Source organism: Haliotis cracherodii, unplaced genomic scaffold, assembly GCF_022045235.1.
Source record: "Haliotis cracherodii isolate W230 unplaced genomic scaffold, xgHalCrac1.p SCAF_12, whole genome shotgun sequence".
NCBI classification, from domain to species: Eukaryota; Metazoa; Mollusca; class Gastropoda; order Lepetellida; family Haliotidae; genus Haliotis; species Haliotis cracherodii.
The window spans coordinates 660,201-682,308 of record NW_027266267.1 but is presented as its reverse complement, the minus strand read 5'-3'; the positions used below and the strand labels follow the sequence as shown (position 1 = coordinate 682,308).

Sequence of the window (22,108 nt, the reverse complement as noted above, 5' to 3'; positions counted from 1 at the left end):
AATGCATCCACCTTGAAAAACATTAAAAGTTTACATACCCTTCTTGAGGATTCCGCTTTTACGATCCAACATTTATTAATTGATGATAAAGATTTTGATGAAATTCGTAGAAAGGACAGAATTTCAAGTTGATTTACGCTTTGTTTCACAACGTATGAAAGGCTCAGGTCATTTCTGATATTTTAACTGATGGTAATTGGATGGAGTCCCTTCCACCCTACGCCCGGGATTTAACCAACCCATATCACTTAACGGCAAGCATAGCTGTGGGTTTATCCCTATTTCTCTTAATAATCGTTATTTTCTAATTGCCGAAGTTCGACGCTTATTTTTCGCATTGACCTTACTTACAACAGGCTCCCCAACTGACGGTTTGACAATTTGGAAAACACACCAAACTACACCCTATTCAAATTACCCCCGTCCTTCATTTATGTCATTGATTAAATCCGCTATTTCCATGGATGTTTTATTGATCATATGACAGTATTTCTAGTATTTATTTTACCTTTTCGAAGAAACAAAAAGTTCAATCGACCGGTTACGTCATTGGTTTTACACTTGACAAATTCCTTTGCTTGTCATGAAATTATGGTCTCACAATTATATCTGTGTCCCTGAGACCTCACGTTAACGGCTGGAAATCCTTTAACTAATTTTCGTATTCAGCAGGTATTCGTAACTTATTTTGTTCTGTTTGATTGTCACAATCTGCAAATTCACACCCCAACACAATCTATATATATTTCGGGAAAAATTTGTGTAAGTTGGGTAATGGCGTTTGGTTTAAAACGATCCCTTCCTTCAACGACAGGTGTTTTTATGGTACTGTAACATTGTGGAGTCGCCTTTCCGTTACCTCTGACATAATTCATATATTAATTGCAATCTGCCATGAGAAGATGATGATGATGATTCCTTTATCTAGACAGGTTATTCTTGCCCGTAATATCTCATATTGCAATGGCCTTGTTTCAACCATTCTACGGACCAGTTATTTGTGAGTGTTATTAACGCTTGTCAGCAGGGTACAGTGAAAAGATAAGGCTATAAAATGGTTACTAATTTGAAACATAATTTTATCTGTTCAATGTTCCATGTTCCAAAGTAAATGTAATATCTTGTGTTAAGTTTTAATGTTACATATCATATTAGTTCTCCTCTTTTACAAATACCGAATCACAATGAGAAAGTTTAATTCTGTTTATTATAACTCATTATTGCGACAATATTGTATTAATTATGTTTCTATAAATACAATAGTTGTATTCCGCATTGGTGTCTCTTATATGATGGTCACTTGGTAGTTACCTTACGTTACATTAGTCTGTTTTTGCAATTGTATATCTTCTATATTACTCGTTACGTTCAATTACTAGATCAGTGTTTCAGTTACAGCCAAAAGGCTGGCAGCCCTATTGTAATCGGCCGATTTATTTATTATTATTGTTATTCCGCCGTTTTTTGTACCAGAGCTAGCAAAGTAACCACTGGCTCGATTTAGTTAAGTTCTAGATACGTAAAAATTCCCAAGGCAGTAGGCCCAAAGGCCAAGGGCAGATAACTGAAAACAAGTAATTTTTGAAGCTATATTTTGCCCTATTGCTCCAAAACCGATAGTCCGATTATTTTCAAAACTTGCATGTGTCTGCTGCTTAACATTATGTGTTCTTTGACTTTGGTCATTGGTTACTTTGTTTGGCAGCCATATTGGATTCAAAGTTTTCACAGGTGATTTGGGGTACCTGTCTTCAAAGCCATTCACCCACCTATGAATCTCCTGCATGAAATGCATTCAAACTTTCTGTGAATTGTCTCCATACACAATACAACAAGTTGTCTTAACCGATTTTGGATATCTTTTTTAGTTGCAAAATTGGATTCAAGGTTTTCAAGGCAAAAAACTGACAGTTCGAGTATAAATACTGAATGAAGCGCTCATACAATATACGATTTACCCCCGTTCACCGGCTTTGACTCCACAGCAATAGCCAGTCTTGTCGCAAATGTCTCCCACATTATGTACATGTCTACTACCTTTGAAGATCAGGGTTAGAATTGGTCTTCAGAAACCCATGCTTGTTTTAAGAGGCGACAATGTTTGTCTTAAGAGCCGATTATCGGTATCGGGTGGTCAGGCTCCCTGACTTGGTGCTTCATTACCCAATTGCCAAATGCTACCGTACCTTACTTTTGACGACATTGTTAAAAGCATTCCATTTGAGGACTCGAACATGGTCTAGGTCGAAAATGGGTTTATAGTCCGGTCAATATAGTGTCAAATCCTACCAAACCCACCACAAATTGCAACAGAAATGATTTCTCCTGTTTCATGTTCAGAAGGCATCCCCTCACAACATATTTAAAATCTAGGAAATGCTAAGTTGGGGAAAATTGTTTAGTTTGGGTATGATCTTTTGAGGGTAAATCAATGTAAAATACAAAAAAGCCCAAAAACTTAATGTTTCATTTTTCCTTTTACCATATTAAGTTAGATATTAAATGAAAGCTGGCATCACATGCAGTCTTTTTGTATCTATAGTTTGTATCTAATTTGCATAAAAGTGAAATAATCGGCCTTTGAAACAAAAATAAAAACAAAATTGGGGGGAAAATACATATATCCATATTTATTCATCTACATAATTTTTGTTAGTCTTAACTATATTTATTTGATAATATTAAAAATTGTTTATTTGTTTGAAAACCTTCATTTTAAAACATTTCCTTTTTAAATGTTATATGTCAAGAGAGGTCATCAATAAATGTTGACAAATATAAGATTCCCAACAAGTTACACATTGGCGGCCAAGTTTACCAAGGAGACAGGATAACAAGGTCATCAGTAAAGGCAATGGCAAGAGCACATGTCTTTGTAGATACCAGTGTGAAGGCTTTGCTGGTAGCAAAGGTTTTTCAAGTTTCAACAAACAAATCTGAACAGAAGTTTGAAGGACTAGTCCAAGAGATCATGAGAAAAATGATCTCTTTTTTTTTTTACTTAGTACCAGTCTGCTGCGATTCGCTGTGCAGAGTTGCGTCCCTTGGGCACGCCAGAAACCTATGGTTGTGGGTTCGAATCCCGGTTCGCCCCGATTATGTTTCTAGGTTTGTCAGCACCATAGCCATGCACCATGGGCTTCACCGAAGTGGTAAATGTCTGAGACCTGCATCACTTCGCCCTTTCCTCCCACTTTGAGCTGACACGCCGTGATATAACTGGAATACTGTTAAAAGCAGCGTTAAACCCAACTCACACACTCACTCACTCATGAGAGAACCAATGGAGGAATTGTCAGAGGAACCAGTAGTGAAGCGACAAAGGAACACCCAGATTGCTCACCTGACAATGAAGATCTTACAGACATATGTACTCTATTTGATGATTTGATTAGTGGAATGTTTTCTACTGATGATGTTAGCTCATCCAATGCCTTGTCGAGTGTTGTCGACAAACTTCAAACAATGATGGACTCCATGAAGAACTTGAGAACAGCAAAGCTCATGATGCAATACATGGAGATGATGGATATCCTAAGGAGTTTGATTCGAGGTGAGAGAACTGGCAATAGGAATCTCAAATCCTTATATTATATGCTCCATGATCGCACAACTGCAAGAAATGCATCCAGAAGTTCACAAGATGTTTGAGGATGGTCACCCCATTGTTCTGATCTAGTTATCGAACAGGTCCTCATGTGAAATTTAAAAACAAATGGTGGACTAACTATAACAAGAGGAACTGGAATGAACGAGACACAACGTCTTGTATGGCTGATGCCCATGCCTGTCTGAACAGAGATAAACAATACAATGCAAGAGTTGACTCAGGTTGAAAACAGAAGCAGTGAACAGCATACAGATATGACCATGGCAAGGATTCACAGAAATGCATCAGATGTGAAAAACCTGGTAGACTATCTCGCTGATCGAGATCCATTTTATGAAGACCCTGTCCTCAGAAATAGTGCAAATGACATCACAACTAATAACACAGTCAACGCAGATGAAGCAAAAAGTGTTGGATCGATGATCTTGAATTCAATACCTGGCAAAATTGTATCTGACTTTCATTCAAGAAATCCAATCAAGCTGTGACATGATATTGCAGACCATCTGTTTAAGGTGAGGAAATTGCAGAACCTGTTAACCCTCTACTCTTGTTCCAGAGACTAGTTACAGCAGCTGGTGATACATCAGACACCTTGAAGGAACCTTGTATGAGCTGTACATATCCAACTTCTTTGTTTGAATCCACTATTCTACTGAAGCAAGCTAACAAACCACTTCTCTCTAATGCCACATGGGAAAGGTTTGATGTCAGGCACTCGCTTCTGATTCCAAAAGAAGTTCAGTATATGCTTGATGGTTGATTACTACTGCAGCGTTTACCATGGCCTCGTGGAATCACTTACCATGATGTATGTGGCATGTACTGCAAATATGCCACCGGTCATTATGGCATGCCAACAATTGTCTTTGATGGCTACAACGAGAACCGACGTCTACATCTACAGGTGCTCACAACCCCCGCATACACGCTGTGACTCTATCGGCATACAACACCTGTAGATCTTTAGGCAGCGACCAGTTAATACTCAAGCAGTGTCCAGAAAAGTCTAACTCTCGCTTTGTCACCCCATCTGAGGCCCAGACTGTGTGCACAGGACATGTATTCAGACATTTACTTTAAGAACGTTGGACAGTGTTCCATTAGTTGACTTTTCGAAACAAGAAAGGAGCTAGTGAACTCGATTGGGACCAGCAACACATGAACCTTCGTGAATGGTGGAGCCATTTTAGGCCATGTGCAGTGACATTTATGAATCACTATTAATTAATTAGATATTGTACTTGAATAACATATCGCGAAAATTATGTTTTGTGGTTATACGAAGTAACGTAGGATCATTTATCTTAGTCTATAGCATGTAAATACATTTTGACTGTTAACGTATTCCTTGTTTTCCGGATATTTATAAGATTTTGAAATTGGTTACAATTTAATATATGGAATGATCGATTCTGTTTTACTTTTATTGTGTATATTGTGATTGTTTTTTAACCTATCAGCTCTTGTCAACAGGCGGAGGATGATACAAGGTAAAAATGCATCCTAAAACTTTAGAAAACTATAACAAAGTCAACCTTTAAATTGAAGGTTATTGCTTTAAAAACGATGGAGACAGAGAGCCGAAGTGTTGGCGCAAAGAAGCAGGAAATCAATAGGGCGATGACAGTGGCAGGATATTTCGGAATAGCTTCAGTGTTGTTGTCGCCAATTAATCCTAAGACATCTTTTAATCGGTCACTAGGTTCCGCTAAATTTCCAATCACGACACAAACAGGAGCTCATGGTCTGATATTGTTTTCATCCAATTAAAATGGTATACGAGGACATGTGACAAAAGACAGGCGAGCCCCGAACACTTTCTAATGATACCATCACCATCAGGAGAGGAGAGCGTGGTTTGCAGTCGATCGAGTCGAACCCCGATCGTTCTAAGTTCACCCCCCTTTGTGACGAGCCTGGCTGGTCTGATCCTGTCGTGTATTGATAGATGGACTGGGAGTAAGAAAAACTAATGTAAGTATAAAGCTGGTGTTGCGTTTCTTTATTATGCGCGTATAAATGCCGATGGAGACAATTCGGAGTAAGCGTCGTTAGACCTTGACTGAGCTGAGCCAATGCTGACAAGGCGAGTTGCAAAGTCATGGCTTAACTGACCATGATGACCAGGAACGGCAATACTTTCAGTGATTGTAGTAGGGTCGCACTTGACACCCGAAAGCAGTTACGACTGCTCAAAAGTCTGACTACTTTACAAACCATTTGTCAAATTGAAGTTTTATCGGTCTGTGACCGATGACGGACGGACAACTTAAATGTAGCACAACATTTTATCGCTACAATGACAAACAAAAATTGGAATCAGAAATTGATTCGGGGTGAAAATCCGGGGTGGAATAGGTCTTCAGCAGCCCATGCTTGCCGTAAAAGGTGACTATGCTTGTCGTAAGAGGCGACTTACGGGATCGGGTGTCAGGCTCGCTGACTTGGTTATTGCATGTATCCCAATTGCGTGGATCGATGCTCATTATCAATCACTGGATTGTCTGGTCCTGACTAGGTTATTTACAGGCCGCCGTCATATAGCTGGAATATTGCTGAGTCACTGAACCAAGGCTTTTAACTTTCTCAACTGATTGTTAAGGATATTTGAAAATGTGATGATAAAATTATTAATAAATGGTTCGTAGCGTTGTCATGGTAAGACTGTGATTGCTGTGATAGTGAACAAGGAAGTGTGTTTTACATTTATTTACCTTGGTTATTTGTGATCTTGCAACCAAATGAGCCATACACAACTGCTGCAGCATTTGCGATATTGGCTTTAAGGTTTGTCCCCTTCATTGCTGCAACAGATTGGGGGGATGTTCCAGGCGTGTCATCCTGGTGCTGGGCCTCAGTCGTCAGTCCCGAATTTCTTTCTTCCTTTCTGATGTTCTTTCTTTCGTCAGTGAACCGCGTTTGAGAACACATGCTGATAGCCGATCTTGTGTTTCCTAACTAAAATGACAACACTTGCAAAACCGGTGGGACACAGAGAGAGAGAGAGAGAGAGAGAGAGAGAGAGAGAGAGAGAGAGAGAGAGAGAGAGAGAGAGAGAGAGAGAGAGAGAGAGAGAGAGAGAGAGAGTATATATATTCTTGCTTCATGATAGATAACTGCATCTGGCAGTAAACATTGGTTCCCTCAATCCCTCAAAAGCGTTTGAGCAGCAGTATGGTTTGAATATCAGGTGCAATGTTTCGTTATTATTGTATATATTGCAGTGACTGTGTTCAAAAGATTCTATTGGTAAAAACAGCACATTGCTTGTAAATGCCATTATTGTCAAAGGCCAATCTCTGCACTTGTATAAACTTAACTAAAAAATAACATATCGTTTTTTTATTGGTTCCCAAAAAAATCATTTAATGTACTATAGTCAAACTAGATTTTATTGTTCATCGATCACTTGATTGTCTGGTTTGTTTACAGGCCGCCGTCGAATGGCATGAGTACTACTGTGCATCAGACAATAATTACTTGTTTTTTGTGCTAACTGTGTGAGTGGCGGGCCCTACCGGTAGGCAGAACATGCTTATCTCTTTCGCAAACATCTGGTGTCATCACTGATTTTTAGTGATCCATTCATATAATTTGTACATCTATATTGACCTTTACGCCACATTGTGTATCCTTTTCGGTGGAAAATCTAGACAGGTTATTCTCTTGTATTTACAAAATATATTTCGTAAATGAAATATGTGCACAGAAGATCCTTCTATACCAAATACTAAAGCAAAGTCTATAAGTAATACATGTTACTCACATGTCATACAGCAATGATTAATTCAAATTTTTACCAATTAATAAAGTTTGTTATAAATAGCAAATCTGTCATTGTAATTTGCTGTACTAATATAGCGATGTGGATAATAATTATGATTATTATATGTGGATAATAATAATAATTATAATCATAATCATTATGCACGCAAGCATATTTTGTTAACTTCAAGACAAATTATTTGTCTTGAAGTTAACACAATATACTTGCGTGCATTTGTTCTCGTTATGCCCTTAAAATAAAATCAGGAAATCAATCAATCCTTACAAATTGCAAAACAATTATGGTTATATGGATAAATTGTGTTTAGAGAAATATACCTACGTTATGTTTTGGAGGTTCTTCTGAGTCTGTAAACAACAATTTGTGATAAGTATGACATGAATATTGAACACATTTTGATTGTTTAGAGGTGATGATACATACGTTAAAAATATATCATTAAGGAAAACAATGATTACGAGCAGTAAACATACAACAGAATAAGTCATAAGGGTTATGAAAGTAACCCGTAACTTTTTCAAGTGTGGGTGTTGAATCATGTGCGGATATGGGCTACTGTTTTGTGTTGTTGTTTGGCTCCTTCTGACACTGTGAATATTGTGATAGCGGCGTATTGGACAATGTATCATACGTTTACATGTATTTACCTGTGATCTTGCTAGCAACTGGATCATGTACAACTCCTGCAGCATTTGAGGTACCGAAGTTTGCGTTTATCACCGTTGTTGCTGGTTGTTGGTGGATAAATGTATCTGGACTGTCATCTTGGACCCTGGTCTCTGTTTTCTTGAGGTTCCTTCTTGCGTCAATGAGCACTGTTGAGTAACTCATGTTGATCGCCGATCTTGTATTTCCAATGCAAGACGTACACTACCTGTAAAAACATGCGCATTCAAATAGAAAACATCTGGCAGTAAAGATTAGTTCTCACAGCGTCCAGCGTTCAATATAGAGCACACAATCATCCATGACACTCCTGTTGGGAGATTTAAGAGCTTGTGGAAGATTAAATATGGAACTAGCAAATTCTAAATAGAGCAAAACATACCTGAATACATGTGTTGAATCCCAATACAAACTACATACAGACCACATTTTATTACATTACATATTATGGCCACAGGAACAAGCACATGTATTTCCAGCTCCTTTGGCGTAGTGATTTCACAGAAGACCTTGTTTAAAACGGTAGACGGACTGCTGACTAAAGGTCCACGATTTGCCATTGAACTGACACAACCACAACAATTTCACTAAAATGCTTATCGAGTTTTGAAATTTGTTTGTACGTTTTATGGACACCTGGAGTCATGACTATTTGATAGTGATTCTCTAACACATGCTTATGACTTTTTGTTGATTTCATTTCCCTATTATTGCCTTGTTGGTTACAGGAATGTGACCAAAAATATAAACATGACCTGGATGCATCGGGGCAAGATCAACCTTCAAGCGCGGATTTATATATGACGTCAGATAAGTAATCGAGTCGAACGGGAGCATGAGGATGGAAAACACCCTGACGCGTGAACCTTCTTATGGCTCTAGCAAATTGGGAATAGTACCGATTGATGAATGTATTGCTTGTGTTCGGATAATCGCAAACCAATTCGGACGATGTTGAATTGACCGGTGGGAATTGAACGGAGTGCTCTGAAACTTGTGTTTTGTGTTAATTTTCAACGTCAGGGTGTGTTATATTTGGAGTTTTAGATTTGTCATGTGTGCTGTAATACTTTTCTTAGCTGGTGTTTCTTGTCACCTGAGATGGACCTACTCTATGACTTGATACCAGCTTCATTTATGTGCCCCGTCATTCCTCATGTGCCACCGCTTCTCGGCCTAGAATGCACGGAGAATGTTCGCCAATTCCGTCTACGGATATTTTGTCGCCTCCGATGACCAATCGGAAAAAACAGGTAGGCAAGTTTTTTAAATTTAAGTTTCTTTCCTTACCTTTTTATGTTTTATGGTTTCGATAGTGAATCAGGTTTTAGTTTGGGAGTGATCAGGAGCAGTCGCTTTGATCTGTGTCAGCAGCCACATCTGAGCAGGGTACGACATTGTTTTCATTCGTGCTAGTTCCTGTCATTTCCGAAAACAAGGCATCAAGGTCAATATCGCTCAATAAATCAATTTCGTTCACCTCTGTAATTTTACAGAATTCATTTTCTTCACTTGCGTTATTAGTATTGAAAGATAGCCATTCCATATCCTAATCACGGTAAGGATAAGCCATTTTGTTTCATCTAGCAGCTAGACGACATTAAATTCCAGAACCAAAGCATTTATTTATCTTTAAGTCAGTTGAAATGTTACAAGACAAGGCAAAAATACTCAATTCATTATATTCCTGATAAATGCAGGGATTAAAAAGAAAATAGAAATATGAGTTGATTGTAATCAAAAGTTCTCACAATCAATTTCACAAAAAAATGAACTACAAATATCAGATCACGTGTCTACCTATTCAGCCAATCAGCCAATCAGCATGAAAGAAACAGTGTAAACTTTAAAGTATGAAAGTATAGGGGGTTATTGTATGTTCATTGTTTATAAACGACATCATTTTTCCATATCTGATACAGGAATGTTTCAAATGTCGACGGATCTGTAAAACCATGAACGAGTTGTTTTATTTGTATGCTACCCTCCCTAAATGTTGTGTATAATGTTGGTTTTTGGTCATGAAACTTATTTTACAACCCCAAAACACTTTGTAGAAAACTCAGCGTAGTAGCTCACATTTAGATATTTTTCTGTTGCATGCTGACTTTTATGAGATCTGTAATTATGCATAATACCTTGCACTATCTGCTCATAAAGAGCTCCAGTTTAGATAAAACATCTCTTCAAGCTTTTTTCGAAAACCATGAACAAACATATTTTCATACGCAACACCTTGATTTAAACACACATAGCCAAATCCACAAGAAAAATGCAAGTTATTTATTTTGGAAGCCTATGTTGTGCAGCCAATATTGTCATAATGAAACATCATATTATATGAATTTTTTGGTCATTGTTGTTCGCCTATTTTCTAAATTTGAAACTAGTACTGTGTTTGGCATACACCATAATTTTAGGGGTCGGTAGACCGACGTTAAGACATTTTTCACATGCAAATAAGTGCATTTTATCAATAAACTCAAGCCTCTGAAAAACCCATACTTCAGCACAATATATAAGCATTGGTTGAAATTGTGATTCAAAAAGTAAAAAATAGCTTAATAACGTTGACAATAATCCATGCAGTGCTTTGCTACCCTTTACAACCAAATGTGAAATCATTTCTTTCCAAATCTATATTATTGACTAATATAATCAGATGATAGTTGTGCGCACTGTGTACCATAATAATATTGATATGGTGTCAAATGTGGCTGTTGTAAGAACTTCAATTAACTTCTTTATTATGAGGAACACAACTTTCCGGAGTATATGCTTACTCCTTCATCAGGTGAATGAATGTCAAGAGGCAGAACAGAACAGAACAGAACTTTATTACTCATGAATCACGTATTGTGATATAGAGCATACAATATACATGATTATATTTACATACGTGTATCAGTGTGCATAAACATAATGTAATCACAAACATAGTATATACAGCAATTGAATTCTTACTTAAAAAGTTGTAAACCATCCTTTAAGTATTTCGCCAGCTTTATAACAAGAGGTTTGTAGGAGCAAACCATAAGCCATATTTCTTAATTCATGAAGCGATGGACCTTGTAGAAGAAAGTGGAATTCATCTCTAATATAACTGTTGCATAATGTACAGAATCTCTGATCTTTATTAACATTGAACCATCTTCCCTTTTCAATTGGTAATCTGTGTTAGCTCTTCTAAATTTGACTATCCACTTCGCTAAGTTGTATGGTAATGATAATAAATATTCCCCAAGGCGAGGCTTATCTTTGAACATTGTATAGTATTTACCCTTGGAAAATAAAGTAGCAGTTTCATTCCATTTTGGATAAAAGTTATCTAACAAGATGGCTTTAGTATTTGTCTTTAACCAAGTTAAACTGGGGAAGGACTCGGTGTCCCAAATCCAATTCAAACCAACCTCATACAAAATATCTCCTATTGTTGTTAACCATACAAAATGTATATTATTTGTGGAATTAATATGAAAAAGAGGTCGATACATTCTACTGGACAATTTTTTTCAGAATTTAATATGATCTTTCCCCAAAATGCAACCATTCTGACTTTTATTTGAATTTCTAGAGTATACTCCCAAGGCCACCGTATACCATGTAGTGGATGGCTTCAATCTTAAGATAAATTTGCAAAATTTTAAGTGAACACGTTCTATGATTGTTACACTCTTATATCCCCAAATTTCAGCTGCATATAGAGGAATCAGTTGTACTAACTGCTCGAAGAGTTTAAGTTGACAATCAGTTGGAATATCCAGCAATCGTGTCTTTCTGAAGATAGCGTACATTGCTTTTGAAGCTTGGTCTGATAATGTCTTCATCACTTTACTTAATCTGCCAGTGTTAATAAAAGTTATACAAAGCTACGAAAATTCTTTCACAATATCTAACAGACTGTGGCGTTTGGAAAAGACTCTTACTTTTGTTTTTGAAATATTTACCTCAGGTTTCCATAATTCACAATTCTCTTAAAAAGCATTAAGTGCTCTTTGCAATTCACATGTTGATTCAGCAAGCAATACTGTGCCATCAGCATATAATAAAATAAAAAGCTTTACATATAAACTCAATTGCAAATCAAACTTTTCGCTTACATATTTTAAACCGGATACATCTTTATTTTCAAGGAATGTTTCTAGATCATTTAAGAAAAGGGCAAACAGGAAAGGTGACAAGTTTTCACCCTGTCCCACGCCAATCTTACAAAAAAATAAAGAAGAGTTATTTCCTTCCAGGAAAACATATGATTTTATACCTTGATACATGTTATATATAACATTAAAACACTTTCCACCAAGATTTGAGTTTAACATTTTGAACCATAGACTGTTTCTATCAATAAAACAGTACAGTATAATTTCTTGATCTGGTTTAAGTACAGTTCAAATAAGACTTTTAATACAAAAATATTGTCAAGAGTTGAGTATTTCTTCCTGAAGCCGGCTTGGTTTTCCTTTATAAGATTGATTGAGTCCGAGAAAGCTTGGAGGCGATCGGAGATTATTGAGGTGAATAACTTGCCGAGGCAGCTTACTATCGTTATGCCCCTATAGTTACCATGGTCGCTTGGGTCACCTATGTTTTTATATATGGGCTTTATTTCACCAATTAACCACCTGTTAACGCAAGAATATTTTATATAATGCTTAGATTTACCTTCGTGATATATTTTACCACTTATAAATTCTACTTGTATTTTTTTTTATGTCTCTCATAACTCATATTGAGTGGTTATGTACTTTTATCTATGTTCTATGTATATATGTATGTAGTATGTGGTACAGAAGTGAGACGTAAATAAACAATTGTCTGTCTGTCTTATTGTATACACAATCTAATCCACTGGCCTTATTGGCCTAATCCACTGTACTTCATCCTCAGTTATTTGGACATCTGATTGTGCATGAATTAGTGACGTGTCAATATAATTTACATTGTCATCATTAGGAACACCATACAAGTTCTTACAATGTTCATATAAACTGTTCAGATCAATACATTTGTTACATTTATGTTTCTTATAAAACGATTTTGATAGTGACCAAAATGTTTTCTGGTCTTTAGCCTTTGTTTCTCGCAGCTTTATTTTACATTCATTTTTGTAATTTTTAATAGATGCTTTAATAGTTTTATTATAGTTTTTACTTGCCACATTGAAATTATATTGAACTGTTTTGGCTTTCCCATAAAGACGTTTGCATTTGAGATATTCTTTACGGGCCGCCCTACAGTCCGCGTTGAAACAAGCTTTGTTATGTTTATTTAATTGCTTTACACTTGTGGTGCCAAAGGTAAATTGTGCTGCAGAAACACGATTTTGTGCAATATTATTTACAGGGATATTTACATCATCTACTGTAATATTTTCTGCTAGAAGATCTAGGAATTGACTAATCTCATGTACACATTCATCCTTTATACTATTTACATATTAATCTCTCTTTTCAGGAATCCATCGTTTCACCTTAGGTGATGTTGATGTATTGTTGCGCTCGTGGGTATCAACATTATTATTATAACTTGTGCACGAGAGTGTAAAACACAAACCACAATGAACATCAGACATGAGTCCATCATAATCTAGCACCTTAAAGTTATCGAGTATTGAAATCAACTACACTTGAGTTTTTGCAGGTGAACTTCCCGATGCACCTGTCTTCCCCACGATAAAAGCTTATGACCATGCGAATTACCAACTTTATCCATATAAGTTCTTTCTATAGATGAGTTATGATGAGACAGTACATCAAGATCTTGTTTCAAAATATCACCTGCCAGGTTATTTTCTATGAGGTATTCGTCAATTACGATATAATCAGGTAGGTCTTTTGTCCTCGAGTTAATATCTCCAGTTAAACTTACATATTTAGACATGTTCATTATATCAACAATATCTTTCTCTAGTTTGTCAAATAATTCAATATGATAATACTTATTATTCTCAGGTGGCATGTATACACATCCTAATATAACATCATCAGTCTCGCTTCAAAGTGACTTGATATTTTGCACCATAGTGCAATATCACATGTTTTACTTAACAGTGTCACGTGTTTACTTATAGTGTCCTTTACTGCAATTAACATATATCCTGTTATATTTACATCGTCTAGGCTTGTGAGTTTAGTTTCTGTGAAGCACAGTATATCATGATCACTTATGTTGTTAAGAAAATCTGAATTTAGGAGTCGAGTTCGAATTCCACAGACATTAAGCGATAGGACCATAAGCTTACAGTGGTCACATGCATGCCCGTGTCTGTCCTATGTAGGTGTTCCAGTTGGTCTCCTTGTGTCGGCTCGCAGTTCGTCTATGGTATGATCTCTTACTAGGATCCTAGAATTGGATTGTGGCAAGGCTTTTCCAGGAACATATCTCTGTCCATTAACATATAGCCTGTCCACAGTCAGGGCAACTCTATCTCCTGCTCTATTAGCTGCTCTCCTCGCTGGGTACAGTAGTTTGCGCCTTTCCTCTATTTCCTCAGGGAATTGTTCCTTAACATAATATTCCTCTACCTTTAGTTGATCAAACGCTGCTTGTCTTACATGTTGACACTCCTTGAAATCACCGAACTTTACAATGATCGGCCTAGGTCTCTGATCATTCACTCTTCTGGCTCCCATTCTATGTACACGCACTAGATCCTGTTCAATTTTCAGTTGTTCCTGCATAAATGTTTTTAGTACAGCCTCTGCATCTTCTTCCTGTGTTTCGTCTATACCAACGAATATTAGATTGTCCCTCATTGACCTAGCCTGTAAGTGTAATTATCTTTCGCGCAAACTTTCAACTTCTGACTGAACAGACTTACTCAATTCAGGCCCTGAACTTGAGATGACGTCCTTTAGCTCCTCTATATCCTTTCTGCTATCTCCAATGAATTTCTTCATTTGTGTTATTTCTTCTTCTTGAAATTTCGCACTTACCTCTAAATCCCTTGTACATCCTCTTTCATGTTCGTAATCCTGGTGTTCATCTGTCCTAGTGTGGATTCTGTTTGATCAAGCTTGGTAAGCTTAATATCCATCAGCTCCATCTTCTTAAATACGTCACCCATGTTTGAGGCAGAGAGCATATATATGTACATGTAAGGACAAAAAAAATACTAAGATAACAAAAGGTGGAAACTAAGACAAAATTGTTATGGATGAGCAACTTCTTTATTACAAATGGGCGACGTTTCGGTGTAGATTCTAACACCATTATCAAGCAAATGATGTACAAACTATACATCATAAAGCCATAAGCAGAGACCTAGGATACTACATCACTCCAGCTTACCATGATCTCATCAGCTCGCCAAAACAACACTGAACTATTATCTCCCCACTGGCTTCCCACACATTCCTTCTTAGTAAACCTTGTGTTAATCCCATACCCTTCAATCACTCTACATCAACCCTATATCTTGTATAAACTTGTCTTATCATAACTACCTATCAATCAGTGTACATCAACCTCATCTGTTATATAAACATCTATCTATTGTTATGTATATATATCATGCTCATACCTAGTTTGTACAGTATGTCATTTCGTTCGATTTTTCATTTTCATAGTTTTCACGCCATTTCATAATTTTCATGTTGGAGTAGATAGTCATGTCCCCGGCACGGGAACCCAAACAGCCGTCCTAGGACATCCCTAGTCACCAACCCCACTTCAAACGTCGTTACACAAGAAAAAATACCCATATATACAAAATATACAATTTTGTATATTTGGTATTTCCAAAATATACAATTTTGTATAGTTGGTATATCCAAAACTATACAATTTTATATATATGGTTAGATTTTACCACTGCTTCATTGAATTTCTTCACCCCTTATAGAAGGTTTCACATAATATGTGGTTGCAAAGTTTACTAATGATACCGAACAGTATTATTATTGCATGTGACAATAATGCTTTAATACTATTTTCATTATGACAACTATATGATGTTATGAAATAATTTGTATTTCGTTATGCTTTACATAAGAAATAGAACATTTGTACAGATCTTAATAACAGCTTGATCAATATAAAATGCGTACGCCAGCTGTTTATGATCTATACATACAAGTAGTTGAAAGTAGTTTTAAACATTGATGTTTATCGTTCCAAAGCTCTGTTCTCCAGCTCAGTTCATGTTTGTTTACGAGAACGTTTTTAATATGGGCAATTCTCTTCTTTCGGGACATTGAAGCAGTCATAATATTCATAACATCATAAATATTTAGATTACAGGCAATTCTAACAACTTAAGTACTCCGTGAAATTTTACATAGAAACCATTTTCTTCATCAAAGCGTTACAAGTACTGTTATTAAATCTTGGGGTAGTCTAAAAACATTAGCATGTAATGTAACAAACGGGGAGGAGAGACCCATGTCTCCATTAGTGGCTATACTGGAGGTACCGTTACTAACACCAAGAAATAATTTACAGGCTCTATTTTGGATTAGATTAACGTTTTATACCTCATATACCAGAGCCATAGAACATTACCGGCTCAACAAGACTTTCATACAGTTTCATAAAAACATCATAAGACATACACCCAACAGAATAAGACAAAGCATGGCTGGCAGAATTGTACAACTCTTTCACAGTTTCACATATCTAGATGCTCGTCAACCTGTAGTCCCAGATAACGATATGATTCTACATAGACCAGTGTTTGCCCAACGTAGAGGAATCTGGTTAATCTGTATCACTTAACGAGTTTTAATAGCTTACTCTGCCCACAGTCGAGAGCAGCACAGTAATTAGTAGTTTAGACCAGGTGAATACACTGGTCACACTTGACTGGTCTGTTTGATGATTCGGTCACCTGCCAAATGGGATGTCTGACAATTGGGTGTGAACCTTACAGAGGAAGTTATTTTATGAATGCGTCACGTGTTTCAAAAGAGATGACCATTATCTAAGTAAAATACTTCTAAGATCATAAAGGACATAACATTTAATAAAGTGAAATTCATTTTCGACAAACTTTTATGAACAAATTTAAAACAGTGCGGGCAGATTCTATTTTCTAAAAGGGTTGGGGGGTTGTAAATCGTCCTGTTTCGATCCAGATCTAAAACTAGCTAAAATGCGACGGTGGTCCCTGTATTTAAAACATAAGGAGCAACAACGTTACGATCATGAAAGTTCTCAATGTATTGCCCTTAACGTTATGTTTATCGTTCCAAAGCTCTGTTCTCCAGCTCAGTTCATCTTTGTTTACGAGAACGTTTTTAATATGGGCAATTTTCTTCTTTCGGGACATTGGAGCAGTCATAATATTCATAACATCATAAATATTAAGATTACAGGCAATTTTAACAACTTTAGTACTCCATGAACTTTTACATAGTAACCATTTTCTTCATCAAAGCGTTAGAAGTATTGTTATTAAATCTTGGGGTAGTCTAAGAAAATTAGCATGTAATGTAACAAACGGGGAGGAGAGACCTCTCGTGGCTATACTGGAGGTACCGTTACTAACACCAAGAAATAATTTACAGGCTCTATTTTGGATTAGATTAACGTTTTATACCTCATATACCAGAGCCATAGAACATTACCGGCTCAACAAGACTTTCATACAGTTTCATACAATCATAAGACATACACCCAACAGAATAAGACAAAGCATGGCTGGCAGAATTGTACAACTCTTTCACAGTTTCACATATCTCGATGCTCGTCAACCCGTAGTCCCAGAAAACGATATGATTCTACATAGACCAGTGTTTGCCCAGCGTAGAGGAATGAAACCGATGATCTCGGTTGTGATTTCTAAAATGAATTACGTTTGTCTTATTCATATTCACTGACAGTTGCCAACGTGTTGACCATTCATGCAGTACATTAAGCGTGGATTGTAATGAACATTCATTGGGGGCAGTTAATGCAATATCGGCAGCATACATTAAAATGGAGAGCATAGTCTCATCAACAAGTACGACACAATTGAGATTGTTAATAGCCAGGTCGTTAACATACACAGAAAATATAGCTGGGGATAATTTACAGCCTTACTTTACACCATGTTAAACAGTAAAACGTACTGTAAGAAATTCTCCTACAAGTGCAGTACAATTGACATCAACATACAATCGACTGGATAGCATTCAATATCTTTCCTCGAACTCCAATATTCCTCAGCTTCGCTATAAACGGTGTGTTTTTTTACATCAACAAATGTAACAAAGGATGATTGTTTTGTTTTTTTCTATACTGAACTAAAGACGTTTAAACCTATAAATGATCAATACAGTCTCATTTGGATCTAAAATCATTTTGCTTATCAGCTATGATATTGTCCTTTTCAAGCCACTCAGTCTTTATTTGAGTAGATAAGCATACACTTGTTAGGAATAGATGTTACAATGATACCAAAGGGTTTTTAAAATCCTTCATACCTCTCTTAGGAATAGGATGGATATATCGCTGTTCCACATAGCTGGTACAGTTTCATTTACAAAGCAATAGTTAATAATTCTGTACAACAAATCAACTGAACTTACATTTTTACACTTCGGCAGGAATATCATCCACACCTGTAGCCTTTCCATTCTTAAGTCTAAAGACTAAAGACTAATGGGATGTCTGGGAGTGAACCTTACATGTTTATCATTTATCCCATCCATTTCTTGAACTAGCTACTCCGAATTGAGCCATAATTCATTCACCACAGTCCTAAGGGGAAATTCAAACATATCCACCTATAATTCACGACTACTGCAATCTTGTCAAATAACATGTGCTTGACATCAGGTCGATTTTATTGATATCATGAAATGACTGTTGGAATATCATCTATGCATTATCCTGTCTAAAAATCTAGATATATTTACAATATGATGTATGCATTTTTGAATCATTGTATTCCGGAGTGGTCTTGACCAATCCGCTTCATGTACATTTTCAGAAAAACAGAACATAACATGGGAATACCGTTCGATTTGAGCCTCGCTCAATTTCCATCTGCGCTGTGATTTTTTATTTATTTTTTTTAAATGAAAATTTTACAGGGACTAGCTGTGCTACCACAATACTTGTGTTAATTAATATTGATAACATTGAATGTTAAACCATTTTTACAGTTTTGTCTAATTTTAGCGATAATGAAAACTGAGTAGAGATAAGATATATTGATGAACAACGTCTTTATTACAGTAAGGAGCGACGCTTAGGTGTATGTTGTAACACCATTATCAAGCAAGTGATGTTGTTCATCCACAGATCTTATCCACTCTCAATACTCCAACTTCTAAATTCCTCGCAAAGAAGATAATGATACTTGTTTTGAATCTTGCCATCGTACAAAATATTCTTCGCACAGTATTCAAGAAACAATGTAATATTAATATCATATTACGCCATCAATATATGTTGTGCAATATTTGAGAGGTTGGCACCTGTCGGGACGGTGTGAGATGCTAAAACTGTTCTTGTATAGTCTAGTATCCTTTGGCTAGTGACAGCTACCACTGTTTATTCCCATTCAAGTTGCTAACGGTGTTTCATCTAAACAGTATTATGGGAACGGAAATTAAAACATTACTTCATTCGTTATGCTACCATTTTTGAATATATGTCCATGAGATTAATCTGTTCATTTTTCCGTATTTTTATTACGGAACTTATAGCTTTGTGTGGCATAAACGATCAAATAGTAAGATGACTACAATTAAAGGGCATTAATAACGAGAGGCTGTTCACATATATGTACATCATATATGTATCACGCGAATCATTTCTGATTTTACCCGACGTAAGAGCTAGAAACGTTACCTACTTCCGGCGCAGCGGTTCAAGATGTTGGCGCTATCTAGATTGGGTCCCTGATACATGCAGCTCTATTTGATGGGTGTATTGTACTTAATAAGCTAAACTTTTATAAATCTATTTTTTGCAAATATATACTAGTCACTCCAACTAATCATTGTTACTAAAATATATAGGATTGTTGTCGATAACGTGTCCATTAGTATGTCTGTTTTACGTCTGTTCTACTAATTATTGACACTAAGAAACTCGTACAATTTTTTAAATCGTTACTAAACGTGTTTTGTACTTGTCTACATCTTAATTGAAAAGTGGGAGAAAAGTTGCTTACTGTATTTTGCGGCCTTTGATGGTTCTGATGAACAAGATGACAACGTCAAAATCGTAGTATTCAGGAGTCGATGAGGATTCAGGAGTTTTTGAATTGATGCAGAATCAAGGTTCATCCCTTCCGACCCGTTGGGGGTTATTATAGGCCTAATAGTGCACCACGTGATTTATGTCCAGGCCCCCGTGACATGCAGTTGACATGTGACATGTAATTAACTAATTGAATTGCAAAAACAATTCCGACAGCAAATAACCGCATCCACAACAACAATGTGTGGATGCAAAGAAAGAAACCATTTTTAACCCCTTTCTGTATATTTGTATTTGTATTTCTTTCTGAAACTATCATTCTACAAACAGTTGTGTTCACCGCCCATTGTGATACTTCTACTTAAGAAAATAAAAAAGGATGTTTATTTAGTCATTTGACATGCGTTCATTGTAAACAAAGATTAATGTAAAAGGATTACTTAGTTCGTCATCCAGTATAATGCACTTCCTCGATTAGCATAATTAGAACAGAGTTTGTAATTAGTTATAGCCTGACTCTAATTAACCAAGGCAGCTACATCAGTTGTGATTTATGAATTTGTGGAATCTTAATAAATAAACGACCGCCTGTCGCAAAAATGCATTCGAACATTGGACACGCACAGTCGCAGATTTTCCTTTCGTACATTTGAGGGTGAACGTGAACGAAGCCGTGCAAGATGCTTTACAGCGATTTGTCTTCAGAACACATATTGAGCTCAGGTAAGTTTATTAATGATGATATTTTCATTCATTCATAGATATGGCGATCATGAGCGCTGACACTATATGTATTCGCAATAGAACATTTGAAAGACTAGACACAAATTGAGTCACAATATGACAACATCAAATCAAAGAATTTGTTTAATGCAACAGATTTAAGGCATTGAAATTGTACATTATTATAAAATACATGAGTGTCGCTACGTCTCATGTCAAAAACAGCAATGAATTATTTATAAAAAAAAATAATTTAATATTACTATGACTTTATAGCTAAAATTATGGAGTCTTGCATGTCGAGCCAACAAATTATAGTACATATTATTCACCTTGGAATTTCTGTTTACTGTGCTTGCGGTGGGGTCCACCCAATTCCCAAAATGGACAGTTCCAAATACTACTGCGTAAAATATTAATGCTGATTTGGAGAAAATTACCAAATGAATGAATGCACGTAAAACTTAATACAGGGAAAAAAGAAAACTGTTCAATATCACGTCAAAGTGTGCCCAAGTGCAAAACCTAATCTTAAAATGAAAGGACTTTGTTATTAATATTTCAGTCAGATTCTGATATTGGCGAGTTAAAGAGGTAAGCCCTATGATTAATTGTCTTAAATACCTTTCTGGTGTCCACCGCCGTGAACCATACTCACTCACTCAGATAAATAACCCCTTTTACATAAGTCATGAACAAGCATATATATATTGCCAATATTTTGCTCCCATGTTTTGGACAATTGTACCAAAGAACAAGAATTAATCCTAGAATGTCTACACATAAATTCATTACGGACGCTGAAATAATGCCGATGAGACGTTAATTTTTACCTCGCCCACTCACTGATTACGGACTATTTGTGGGGCGATAAGAGGTACAAGCCACGAGAAAATGTATAGTGAGACCAACGTAGCCATTACACCTTTTTACAAGATGGAAAACATCTTTGCTGCTAGTGATTACATATAAAGAAATCTAACCAATTCACAGGCTATACGTTGTAGAACTGAATGCTATGCCAAGTCATTCCTACCTGATACCATTAATAATTGGAATAGTCACCGGAAAAAGAGGATTATTAAACTTGGACAGTGTTATATTCAGTTAAGCCATGATACCAGATTTTGTCACTCTAAACTTCCATTGGCTTAAAAAAAACATCTCAGATAACACATCATGCA

General features: G+C 36.3%; 2 protein-coding genes across 2 annotated transcripts in view; both read right to left on the bottom strand.

The window, feature by feature from the left end:
- LOC139458027 (dentin sialophosphoprotein-like) overlaps window positions 1-22,108 on the bottom strand; it is an 81,916-nt gene that overhangs the window by 42,717 nt on the left and 17,091 nt on the right. Inside the window, exons 2-4 of the mRNA XM_071239343.1 lie at window positions 8,048-8,274; window positions 7,722-7,747; window positions 6,328-6,571 (exon numbers count right to left, since the gene is read on the bottom strand). Of these exons, the coding sequence (XP_071095444.1) occupies window positions 6,328-6,571; window positions 7,722-7,747; window positions 8,048-8,231 (454 nt within the window). The 5' untranslated portion in view covers window positions 8,232-8,274. The remainder of the gene's footprint in view (window positions 1-6,327; window positions 6,572-7,721; window positions 7,748-8,047; window positions 8,275-22,108) is intronic.
- LOC139458026 (uncharacterized) lies at window positions 14,336-14,821 on the bottom strand. Its single transcript, XM_071239342.1, has one exon. The coding sequence runs from the start codon at window positions 14,819-14,821 to the stop codon at window positions 14,336-14,338; it is 486 nt and encodes a 161-aa protein (XP_071095443.1).